General features: G+C 39.4%; 1 protein-coding gene and 1 pseudogene across 1 annotated transcript in view; both read left to right on the top strand.

The window, feature by feature from the left end:
• Positions 1-11542, top strand: part of LOC136857869 (uncharacterized) — a 31126-nt gene extending 19584 nt beyond the window's left edge. Inside the window, exons 5-6 of the mRNA XM_067136889.2 lie at positions 5841-6053; positions 11178-11542. Of these exons, the coding sequence (XP_066992990.2) occupies positions 5841-6053; positions 11178-11209 (245 nt within the window). The 3' untranslated portion in view covers positions 11210-11542. The remainder of the gene's footprint in view (positions 1-5840; positions 6054-11177) is intronic.
• Positions 80-2562, top strand: LOC137497078 (putative nuclease HARBI1; annotated as a pseudogene).
• Positions 11543-12766: the final 1224 nt, after the last annotated feature.

The raw sequence follows: 12766 nt of genomic DNA, 5'->3' as shown, positions 1-12766 counted from the left end.
GATAGTGAGGCCGCACACCGGACGCGTCAACATCTGCAACGCAACATGAAAAACGACTCGCTTGTTTGTCGCACTCGTGATGCAGACTTGTAGCCGCACACCGGAGAAGCATGTGTCTGCATCAATACGCTACGCATTATCAGCTGTTAACATGGCCTCCTCGAGTGAAGATGATGTTTTGCTGTACATGTGGTTGAAATTGCGTAACAAGAGGAAAAGAAAATGGATTCATGATTTTAATATGTCGTGTGCTCAACATGGTGCTTATACCTTAGCGCATGATTTACTAAAAGATCCGGTAAAATTTCAGTCATACTACCGAATGTACCCCGAAAGCTACACAGAACTTCTTCAGAAAATTTCTCCATTATTAAGAAAACAAGATACAAACTACAGGAAGGCTATAAGTCCTGATGAAAAGCTACTTATAACACTAAGGTAAGTTCAAAGCTTAGAATAATAATTTGTTGTTAAAATAATTAAATTATTTATTAGATGATGAACACAGCTGCGAAATTTTTCATATTGACAAAGTATATAAATAATATGTGTGCAATGTTTTGGTTTTTCACTTATAACTTCATACCATACAGTGCTGTCTTTGTAACTACATCTTATCAGTATGAGTGATCACGTTCTTCCTCGTTTTCTTCTGGTAAATTCTCTGCATACGAGAATGGTGAGATAGTATATGAGGAGCCCGTCTGACCACCGTAATGCAATACGGAAGTTGATGGATGGGAATGAGTATCACTACACTGAACATTCCTGGCTGATCCGTACAGCATGTCATTTAATTTTTGCTGCACAAACAACTTAAATAAGCTTTTAGCTGCAGGTGATAATTTAGCCACATCTGGTAGCAGGCTTTTGAAAAACAACTCATCAGGGTTATTACACTCCGCTTCAGCCGTACGCTTTGTTTTCATCTGAATATATGAAGAGAAAACTTCGTCAATATCCATTTTAATGGCGCTTCTTTTTGTATCTCTTCTACGTGTTCGAGGTAGCGGCTGCATAATTTCTTGAGCACTATTCTCCTCGTCGTTTTCATTTGTCATGGCCACTGATGATGGTTGTTCCTCTGTTGCAGATTGCTCCTCTTCATACGGATTTTCTACGTTTCCCACCTGTCTTCTTGATTTCGTAAATGGTGTCAAAAACGCCAAGTAGTCTGCAAGATAGTAGGGCTTTTTGGTTACTGCTGCTGAACCACTGGTAGGAGCTTGCCTTAAGTATCTGGACCAACAGTTCCTACAGTTTCTCCATTTGTCTTTACAGGTGGCCACTGCAATGAGAAAATACACTTATTATTATTATTATTATTATTATTATTATTATTATTATTATTATTATTATTATTATTATTATTTTATTTCATATAAAGGATGTCCTTGAGGCCAGAGCCCTAGTAGGACTATACATACAATAGCTATACCAATGAATGCTTATTAACACATAAAAAATAAATTCACAACAAACATTTTATAACAAAAACAGTGCAGTTCAATGATATTAAATTTATAGAATGTGTGTATATGAGTGCAATTGTCAATAGTTTAATTTGGCTAAAATAATTTTTTTCAAGCTTTTTAAAATTTAATTTAGCAGTAATAGTATTCATGGTCCTTTATTTCCAGGTACTTAGCTACTGGCAACAGCTTCAGATGCTTGAGCTTTCAGTTTAAAAGAGGAGAAACAACAATCGGCAAAATTGTGGATGAAGTGTGTTCGGCAGTATGGACAACACTTCAACCTGAGTTTATGCCTGCACCCTCAAAGGAGTTATGGGAGAATATTTCCGAAAGATATTTGGAACTCTGGAATATGCCTAACTGCATTGGTGCCATAGACGGGAAACACGTTCGTATCCAGTGTCCGAGAAACAGTGGCTCATCCTTCTATAACTACAAGGGCTATTTTTCTATTGTTCTATTAGCTTTGGTTGATGCAGATGGACTTTTCATTGTTATAGAAGCTGGTGACTATGGCAGAAACAGTGATGGTGGCGTGTTGCGAAACTCAGCTTTAGGAAGAAACCTTCAGCAGGGCACACTGAATATACCTGATCCCAAGAGGCTACCGAAAGATGATGATCACTGTTCACCATTTCCTTATTTTTTCGTTGGTGATGAAGCTTTCCCATTACAGAAGCATATCATGAGACCCTATCCGCGAAGATAACTTACAAATGAAAGGCGGATTTTTAATTATAGGCTTAGCAGAGCTAGAAAGAGTGTAGAATGTGGTTTTGGAATGCTTGCTTCTAAATTTAGAGTTCTCGGTACAGCTATAGCCTGCAAACCTGATAAAATAGACAACATAATACGAGCAATTTGTGTTCTGCATAACTTCATTAGACTAAAAGACGGCGTTTTTAGTGAACCGAGTGTAACAAATAAGGATGAAAATACTGACAATACGATGCGTGTGTTGGAGAGATTGCAACCCTGCAACAGAAGAGCAACAGTTGAGGCTGTTGAATTAAGAAATCCCTTGTGTTCTTACTTTATGAAACCAAACGTAGCCCTTTCTTGGCAGAATAAGTACGCTATAGAATAAATATAAATATAGCTGCACTATACATTATCAGTAATTCTGGTTGCGCAAGAAATGTTTATTCTTACATAATTAAACATGTAATTACTGTACATGGACGTAATTAATAAATATGTTACTGAATGTAAGTTACCATTTAAATTTAATTCTTTGGACACTGCATGCCACGCTTTATCCACCTCGTTCTTATTCGAATGTCCTGGTATCGAATAATCATATATTATTCGATATTTCTCCACGGATTGCACTAATTTAACGTTGATTTGTTCTTCATTCATGCTGGCACTTGTGTTCACTGGCACTGCTCAGAAAAAGCAGGAACAGAACTATACGAGAAGGTGTTTGCTTAAGACATGACGCATAGAAATGGAACATGCAGTGTCTTATCGCTCGTGTCTGCAGCAGGATGCTGATGATATCATCAAGACGCAGACCGGTGTGCGGCGATTTGTGTTTTTCCATTGCTTATCACTGTGCTCCTTTCTGATGAGTCATGTCTCTGTGTCGCTGACGTGACTTGACGCGTCCGGTGTGCGGCCTGCCATATACATATCACCCACTCTTGTCTTTCTCCGGAAACTGAATTTGCACTTGTAAATTCGTCAAATGACGGCCGTCGATCTCCTTTCTATACATCTCGTCCAGTGCAAGCACACATCATTCCTTTATTTGCGATATGAAAGTTATACAGAAGAGAGATGATGTAGTAAATACAATTTCAATCAGCCTAACCCTTTCGGTCATCTTGTCCTCAGTTGAGGAAATCATATTAAACTCTCTGTAATTTCCTTTCCAGGTGGAAAGTTCAGAATTCTTCGATGTCAGGAAATAAATTGTGACCGAAAGGATCAGTATATCAGTGCGCACTTGTCTTGTGTTGAGGGAGTATTATGTGATTATTATTCTCATTGCAATAACTATGGTTTTCATAGCCCCAGGCTGTTGAGATTTGCTCCGGAATGAATTTCTTTACAAGCCAGTAAGTCTACTGACACGAGATTGCAGAGGATGAGCATAGTCAACTACAATCGGGCTGACAAGTGACCTGGGCACAGAAGACCAATGCTCTACCATATGAGCTACTGTCTTCTTCGTGTTCAGGCCTTCCTTCCAACATCTCTCCTTTTAACGCGAATCGCAAAACGAGCAGCTTAGATACTAATCGCCCTTGACCTAATTTAAATGCCAAGTTTCGTTAATTTACACTCTTACAATCAGCGAGGCAAGAATTAAACTGACCTGGACATTTAGTTGTTACTTGTCCTGACCGATATAAGGAAATAAGTATCCGGTTATCATTCAGAAAAGTACAGACATAAACCCCACCCCCCATGGCACTACAGCCCTTGAAGGGCCTTGGCCTACCAAGCGACCGCTGCTCAGCCCGAAGGCCTGCAGATTACGAGGTGTCATGTGGTCAGCACGACGAATCCTCTCGGCCGTTATTCTTGGCTTTCTAGACCGGGGCCGCTATCTCACCGTCAGATAGCTCCTCAATTCTAATCACGTAGGCTGAGTGGACCTCGAACCAGCCCTCAGGTCTAGGTAAAAATCCCTGACCTGGCCGGGAATCGAACTCTGGGCCTCCGGGTGAGAGGCACGCACGCTACCCCTACACCACGGGGCCGGCGTACAGACATAAAGAGAGACAAAATAATAACCAAATTCAGTCACAAATAGTTACAGTCAATAATTATTTATAATCTGGATCATAGCAAGATCATTGTACTGCAGTTGAAATCGTACAGCTCTTGAAAGTTCACCTATATTTACCGAGTAATCCGTTGACGTTCAGGCTGGAAACAAAGATTGAATGTGTTGATGCTCCAATTGATAACGAAACATGAAATAAGGTTATCAGTATGAAGGCTGGTTGGATCTCTAAAAAAGAGAAATTGCAAAACGTATTTAAAAGTTGCTTTACGTTGCACCGACACAGATAGATTTTATGGCGACGACGGGGCAGGAAAGGGCTAGCAGAGGGTAGGAAGCGGTCTTGGCGAACAAATTGTGGTACCTAAATGAGTCGTAGGTCTATTAGGCAGGATGAGGGGGTGGGGTAGTTTCCCATTGCTTTACTCACTGAGCCAGAAATTTGCTATTTCGGCACAACACCTTTCACTAGTAACACATTCTAGTCGTACTCCAAATTATATTATTTAGCACCACGTATACTTCAACAGCTTCCATGAGACTGGGACTCTTACTGAAGCTAAATTTTACTTTGGCCTGTGCAAGACACAGACAAAAAACTATTACATCCACTGAGAATTAGCAACAGGCGGAGAAATTATAATATCTTAAGTTTCATGAAACTGTCAACTACGTAATAGTAAGCCGTTACTTTACAGTTTTCATGGGATTTGAATGACTGGGAGATGACTTTCCATTCCACATTCATTTACCGATGCAAAGATCAAAATCAAATTCAGAAACACTAATGGTGATATCACAGATGTTTGAAAAAGAGCAAGAAACTACGTTCTTTTTCGTCTTTTATCCATATAACGTCTAAGAGGGACCAAAAATAACTGGATGTTTCTCGACTGAAGTGTTAGTTGGTAGCAATATGATCTTCTTTGGTGAAAACGTTTTCAGTTTAAATCGGTTTGCTGCTACGAATTTTAAGACGACCGGATCATCTTGATAAACAGAGTGAGATCGCTACAGGTTTTTGTTCAAGGGGACTGCAGTTGTAATCCCGTGTAATGCTTTAAAAAATAGAAAATCACATCCCTATGGTTTGAATTCGGTGTAAAACCGGACGTTATGTGACTACGATCACTATGTTATGTCAGTGGGAGTTAACTTCTTTGGATATTGTGATTAATTTAGTCAGTATCGTAGCCATACTATCAGAATAGAGCTAGAAGAAATGTTAACTATTTCGTGTTGTGAACATATCTGGGGAAGATACAAACCGTTCTTTCCTTCATGGTTTGTTTCTTAATTTCTGTCCAACTCTAAATATCCCGCTACCTGTCATCACTTCAAGTATATTTTACTAAAAATATTCCATAAAACTAAAATAGAAAGAACAGCACTGAAAATGAACACGGTCAATTCTTATTGTAGTTTTTATTTGTGGTAGTGGTGATGATTATATTTTTATGGGGAAGAACATCTAGGGAACCATCCCATAGTAGTCTTATTTGCAAATCCAAATAAATGACATCTCAAACCATAAGAACGTATTAGGGACTAAAATATCTCTTACTTTATTATTCTATTTTTAAATTGTAATGAGAATACTTAAGTCATATCCGTTGTATGAATTTCAGTTCTGGTAACGGATGGTATCAGTACAACGGACCCTACATCAGCAGCTGACAAGATTAAAGCCCATGGTGACATCTTGTTCACTGTTGGCGTGGCAGGTTACAACGAGACACAACTTATTCCTCTATCTTCTGTGGACAAGAAAGGTACTCCTCTCTTCTATGGCATCAAGAACTTCAAGGTGTTCAACGCTGTGGCCAGTTACCTTTCTTCAAGTATGTATTGTTCTCAGCAGTAAAACGAAAACATATGAAAAGTTGTTCTTTCTTCTACTATCCCTAAAATGTTTGTAAGAGAGACACACTGTAATGTTTCTTCCCCTCTTGTTTCATTTTAAATATTACAAATTTTTCTCAGATTTTCTATAACACTATCTTATATAAGGTCTTCGGGTACTGTTACAGATACCTCAATTAAACAGGCTTTTCACCTCCTGTAATTATGAGATGTCGATAGCTAATGAAAATGGAAAAATTTGAGCAACTGTAACAACCAATTTTCAGTGGTGATCAAAGTGTTAAGTGGATTAGCATCTGAGCAACAATCCTCCCTTAACAATAGTAAGAATATTAACATGAAGAGGTCCGACACTTCGAAAAATGTAGGTATCAATTTAAGAAAGGGAACCACCACGAAGGACGAGAAAATTAGTCTCCATAGGCCTCACAAATTTAATACCGTCGGAATCGGCATCCTAGACGGTGACGCCGTCTCTCAAGCCAGGAGATTTGTATCGGAGAAGGAGATATGGGGTGAAGGTGAGAGGGTTAGCGGCCGTGGTCTGTACTAGGAATTGTCCCGGCATTCGCTTTAGTTCAGAAGGATATGGTAAACCATGGAAAACCATTCTCAGGACAGCCGACGGTAGGAACCAGCCCATCTCCGTCTTCCGAATGCAGAGGTGTAGAGCCACGGTAGAGGCTTGGCCACCCGTCCTCTGCTCGGTTGGTCGGTCGGAGTGCAGAGCTGTCGGACCACGGATCACTGATGCCTACTTGTGGGCTGAGACCCACTCTGCATCCGACCGAGTTGACAAAGGAAGATCAGATACAAGAAAAGAAAGAGAGGAGACTGGTACAATATAGTGGAAGGAATATCAGAATCAGCTACAATCCCTGTGGTCGCAACCCATTATCCCAAGTTGGGAGCCCTCGGTAATCCTTCAGTCACCTCTTACAACAAGCTGGGGATACCGTGGATGTATTCTACGTCCCTACCCGCAGGGCGATCACTTTGGGTGATTTCTTGTTATGGGTATCATATTTTACTATTACGTGAATATAGGTTCCCTAGCTAAATGGTTAGCGTAATGTCCTTCTGTTCAGAGGATACAGGGTTCATTTCCGGGATGGTTCGAGGATTTTAACTTCGTATGGTTAATTCCTCTACTCGGGGACTGGACTTTCGTGTTCGTCGTAGTACACATCATCTACACTTCTCACTACACTACCAACCACCATAGACACATTCAATAGAGAATACATCCCTCAACGCAGGGCTTGCGTCAGAAAGGACATCTGGCCTAAAACAAAACCAAATTCATACGCAAAGCGCCAACCCCGAAAAATCGGGAAAAAGGCCGGGATGGACGGATCATGTGGGCAAGTTTAAAACGCTTTTGATCTATCGTGGAAACTAGCTGTCCGTTAGGAGATGAAAGGTTCAAGCCCAATAATGTTGGCTGTCCAGAAGATGGCTTTCCGTGGTTTCGAAATTTTACACCAGACAAAAGCGAGGGATGTTTCCTTCTCAATTCAGTTCTACTTCTTTGCCACAGTCACAACAAATCTTGATAGATTAGACCAAGGTTATTCTCAAAAATATAACCCATTTTCCTTCCGTACTTCAGTTTGCTATTTGCTTTACGTCGCACCGACACAGATATGTCTTATGGCGACGATGGGATGGGAAAGGCCTAGGAATGGAAAGGAAACGGCCGTGGTCTTAATTAAGGTACAGCCCAAGCATTTTCCTGGTGTGAAAATGGGAAACCACGAAAAACCATCTTCAGGGCTGCCGACAGTGGGGTTCAAACCCAATATCTCCCGATTACTGGATACTGGCCGCACTTAAGTGACTGCAACTATCGAGCTCGGTACCGTACTTCTGTAATGCTAAAACCAATTACTGCTAAAATTATTTTTAGCCATTCACTAAGACTTAGATGTGAACTGAGTACATCCTTCGAAGTATAACACAATGGAATGACACCTTAGGCTACTCAGTGATAGGCGAAGATGGCAGATGTACTTTGACTGGCTCACATTACTTTTCTCTTTGCTTGTCACTATAAATAGGCCGTTTACGAGAAAAAGACCCGCACCAGGCCTCTCCGGACGCCATAGGCCATTATTATTATTAGTTGCATAATAGATTAAAAATTTCAGTATGATGATTTTCAAATGCATAAATTATGATATTCTGTTGTACGCGAATCAATCAGGAATTATGGTGTAGCCCTTTAATTCTGAAATACTTTCGTTTTCTTATCACTTTAGTAAATCAATCAATGTACTGTATTTTAGAATTAACATATTAACTGACGCTCTGCAGTGCATTCAGTAGTAATGGTTTCGTATTTTCCTAAGCAATGCATTCGGTTTTTGATATGGATAAAAATTCATTGGTTACTACATTATCTCTTTTTTATCTCGTTCAACTAATCTTTCAGAGAATAACATGATGGGTAGTGTAATTTTCAGTCATTTTAGTGAAAATTGAAGGGTACTTTAATGTAGAAACAGGTTCCAAGATAGATATTCCAGTAAAAATAAATTACCAAAGGAAGTGTCTATGTGTGTTCGGCTCATGTTGCAAGATTCCAGCAAGATACATTGTACAAGACAGTTTAGATCCAGGAGGTCAAATGGACTGTATCGCTATTGACCAATCCAAGGCTTTTGATAAAGTAGTTCATCGGGGAATACTGACTAAAATAAGGGATATTGGACTGGACAAACGAGTGATTGAATGGGTGGTTAAATTTCTAGAAAATATACGTCAGAAAATTATAATAGGTGAAGAATTATCTGATTCAGTAGGAATTAAGAGTGGTGTTCCACCAGACATTATTATTATAACTTTGTGTGATGGTAAATCGAGTGAAAAGTCAGCCTAGTTTCATCAAAAACAAATATCCTCGCATTTTTAAGCTTTGTTCGTGGAGTGAAATTACCCCATCGGGATCACGTATTTACATGTTAACACGAGGTTGTAAAATAAAAGTTACAGATCTCTTCATACGGTTATGAGGGTGTTTAAGGGCGATAGTAAGAGTGTAAAGGAGAGGCTGTATAAGGCGCAGGGAAGGCCCCGGTAGAGCATGGGTCCATTGTAAGGGACTCCCAATAGGATTACATGAAACGAGAACTGGAAAAGATCCAAAAAGAAAGCAACACAATTTGTTCTGGGTGATTTCCGACAATCGAGTAGTGTTACTGGAATATAAACTTTGGGCTGTGAAGACTTGGGAGTAAGGGGAACAGCTGCTCGACTAAGTTGTGTTATCAGAGCTGTCAGTGGACAGATAGTGCGGACTGTCATTAGTAGACGAATAAGCTTGAACGGAATTTTTAAATTAGTATGGAAGTAAATTAGTATGAAGATAAATTGGAATTCAAGAAGAAATTTAAGCCAAACATTCGTTTATTTGTACACTACTCACCACGGAAGAAGTTCGATAAATCAACATCGTTTAAGGAGATAGTATTCAACAAATATAGAATCAATTGATAGAGAATGAGCAATCTGGATTAAAGAAGTGCCGATTATTAATTACTTATTGATGATCCAAACGGTGGTGATCTTGGACGTCACATTTACCCAATAGTAATGTTATGATAACTCACTTTTACACCGTACATCATGAAATTGTAAGCCATGAATATGCAATCGTTTTGCACATTCATGTACAAAAAAGGAAGACATGAATATAAATGATATAGTGATATTGCCAACATACAACTATATCTCAGAAATGCACCGTCGGAATTTTTTAAGACAATTAATTTACATTGTTCCTTTCTTATTATCTATTAAGAAATTTCATCTCTAAACTGGAATATTTTGTATTCATAACTTATCATCGCTTCATTGTGCTTTACATGAAGCATTAGGTACCTCAGGAAAGAGTCAGCAGATTGCTTTTAAAAATGCAGGTATACAATCCAATTCAATAACTAACTTACGTAAGGGATTTCTCCAAAAGATGGGTACAAATAAATTCCTGACGTAAATGACATTGCTAATCATCAGAAATGTACAGTTTTCAATTTAACGAGCCTCGAAAATTCATGTTCATGCGCGGTAGGTGAATTTAGAAGCAACTTGTGGCACGGACAAATAACTTACAAGCGAAAACAGATAGTCGTGAAGATGACGGCCCTACCTAGGACGATTTTAATGCAGAATACGCTACACACACACCCAGCCCCCGAGCCACTGGAATTAACTAATTAAGGTTAAAGTCCCCGATCCGGCCGGGAATCGAACCCAGGATCTTCTGAACCAAAGGCCAGTACGCTTACCATTCAGAGAACGAGTCGGACTATTATGTAACTGATAACTATCAATAAAATACATCGATCAGGACTCCCTTTGCTGAACATGATGTATATCCAACCAATGAACACTATTTACCGCTGTACTAACGCAACATCTCGTAAGAAATGTTCAAGAAGTAACCATTGAGATATAGGATTTGAATCAATCATTCCTGAATAGAACACAGATGTACTATTATGAGGAAAAAAAGTATGTTTCTATACTTTGTCTATGGGTAGCAAAATTTGTTTTTGAGATATGAAAAAGGTGAATATATTTGTGATAATTGTGTCAGTCGTCTTTTGTGTCACTTTTACAGATTTAGAAACCAAAATACTATAAAATGGCTTTCTTTATTTCTGTGCCTATTCCAGTTTAATTCTAATTTGAATTTAACATTAGCTAGAATTAATATTATATATCTCATAACTACAGTATTTTTTTTTTGGTTTGAAATATACTTCTTGTAATCTACGATGTAGTATCTAGAAATTCTGAAACGTGACGTTTAATTCCTTATCGTGAATACTTTAAAACACCCACCTTCAAAGTAAACCGCTTCGAAGATAATACACTTTTATCAGAGTTTGTAATGCATCTGGCAACTCTGATAGAAGTAATGTCTACTGTGAGGCTGATTTTAACTCATTTCCTAGTGTAAAACAGACCTCTTCACATGATTTTTAATCCTTTGAAAGAGCTGAAAGTCACAGGAGAATAACAAACTTTTAGATTTTATACAGTATGATCTCCAATGTCAATGACTGATTCTAATGTTAAACAATTTTCTGTTTCAGAATACAGCAATGAAACTTCCATCAAATGCTAACTTACGTCAGTGCTTCTCGAAATCTTCCCATGATGTCCGAAGAAGAGTTTATGTGAAGAAAACTTTGTAAACTCACAAAGGATCAACGATTAACAGGAATAATTACATAAGATATTTACAATGTATCGCAAGAATAAGGGCTCAGTGCCGGTAACCACCCATGGGATTACCTACAACATTTAATATAACGTAGCCTATCTCAGATTATGTAGTCATTCTTCTGCATTTCTGCCCATTATTGTATGGTACACAATCCAGTGATTCTCTCTTTATGTTAAAACACATTTAGGGGCAACATATAATAAATAAAGGCTTATGTAAATGCCAATGACTTCCAACAACATATTTTTGTTTCTCTCTCTTCATGTATTATCCTGATTTTTCCGAATACAACGCTTTCCTTTTCAAGAAAGAATCATTCTCACGAATGACCGCATCAAGGTAGCTGTGGATGTATTCCCCTTTGATAACGTTGATCACCACTATTACTAAATAATGTTTTCATTCCTGCCCTGAATGGGGAGGTGGGCCTCCTAGATGGTGAGGAAGAAGATGTGCGGATATGGTGAAAGGGTTGACAGACGTGGCCTATACTAGGAACTATCCCGGCACTCGGCTTAGTGCTGGAGAATCAACAGAAAACCCTTCTCAGCCCCTCTCCGCCTCCCGAATACAGAGGCGTAGAGCCATGGTAGAGCTGTGGCCACCCCTCCTCTTCTCCGTTGGCCGGTGGGAGTGCAAAGCTGTCGGTCACGGACCAGTCGTGACCACTTGTTTTTTTTTCTAATTGCTTTACGTCGCACTGACACAGATATGTCTTATTGCGACGATGGGACAGGAAAGGGCTAGGAGTGGGAAGGAAGCGGCCGTGGCCTTAATTAAGGTACAGCCCCACGATTTGCCTGGTGTGAAAATGGGAAACCACGGAAAACCATCTTCAGGGCTGCCGACAGTGGGGTTCGAACCTACTATCTCCCGAATACTGGATACTGGCCGCACTTAAGCGACTGCAGCTATCGAGCTCGGTGACCATTTGTTGGCCGACACCCACTCCCCACTCTGCATCCGCCGACCTTAATGTTGACAAACAAAGAAAAGGTTGTCGGGGGATGGTTGATGATCGAGGGGCATAGCCCGTTCATGAAGATGGCGTTGTGTGAAGATATGGAGTTGATCTTTGCTCTTTTGTGTCTTCATGTTTGTCCTTGTATTTCCTCTCCATTGCTCCTTCTGCCAACGTTAGTCTGTCATTGAGTTCTTCTTTGTACGAATTTTAATCCTCCCTCCTAGTTTCTTATCTCTGATGTTACCCACGACAACCACATCAGCAGTTCTTCTTTTCGGTACACCAAAGAGATGATAACGGTCAATGTTCGACATATTAATATCAATGTTCAGTTTTCTTTCAGTGTTGTCATATTTTTGGTGTACATGTTTTCACCTGGTTCTTTCGGGATGCCATGGAAAATTAAACAGATTCGGTGGCTATACTGTTCCGCTTCTTCTATCTGTTCACTTCACTTCTCCAGCTTTTGCTCTAATTTTGCAATATTCTCT

Source organism: Anabrus simplex, chromosome 1, assembly GCF_040414725.1.
Source record: "Anabrus simplex isolate iqAnaSimp1 chromosome 1, ASM4041472v1, whole genome shotgun sequence".
In the NCBI taxonomy this organism is placed as follows: Eukaryota; Metazoa; Arthropoda; class Insecta; order Orthoptera; family Tettigoniidae; genus Anabrus; species Anabrus simplex.
Note: the sequence above shows the minus strand (reverse complement) of the source record. Positions and strands in the feature narration are given on the sequence as shown.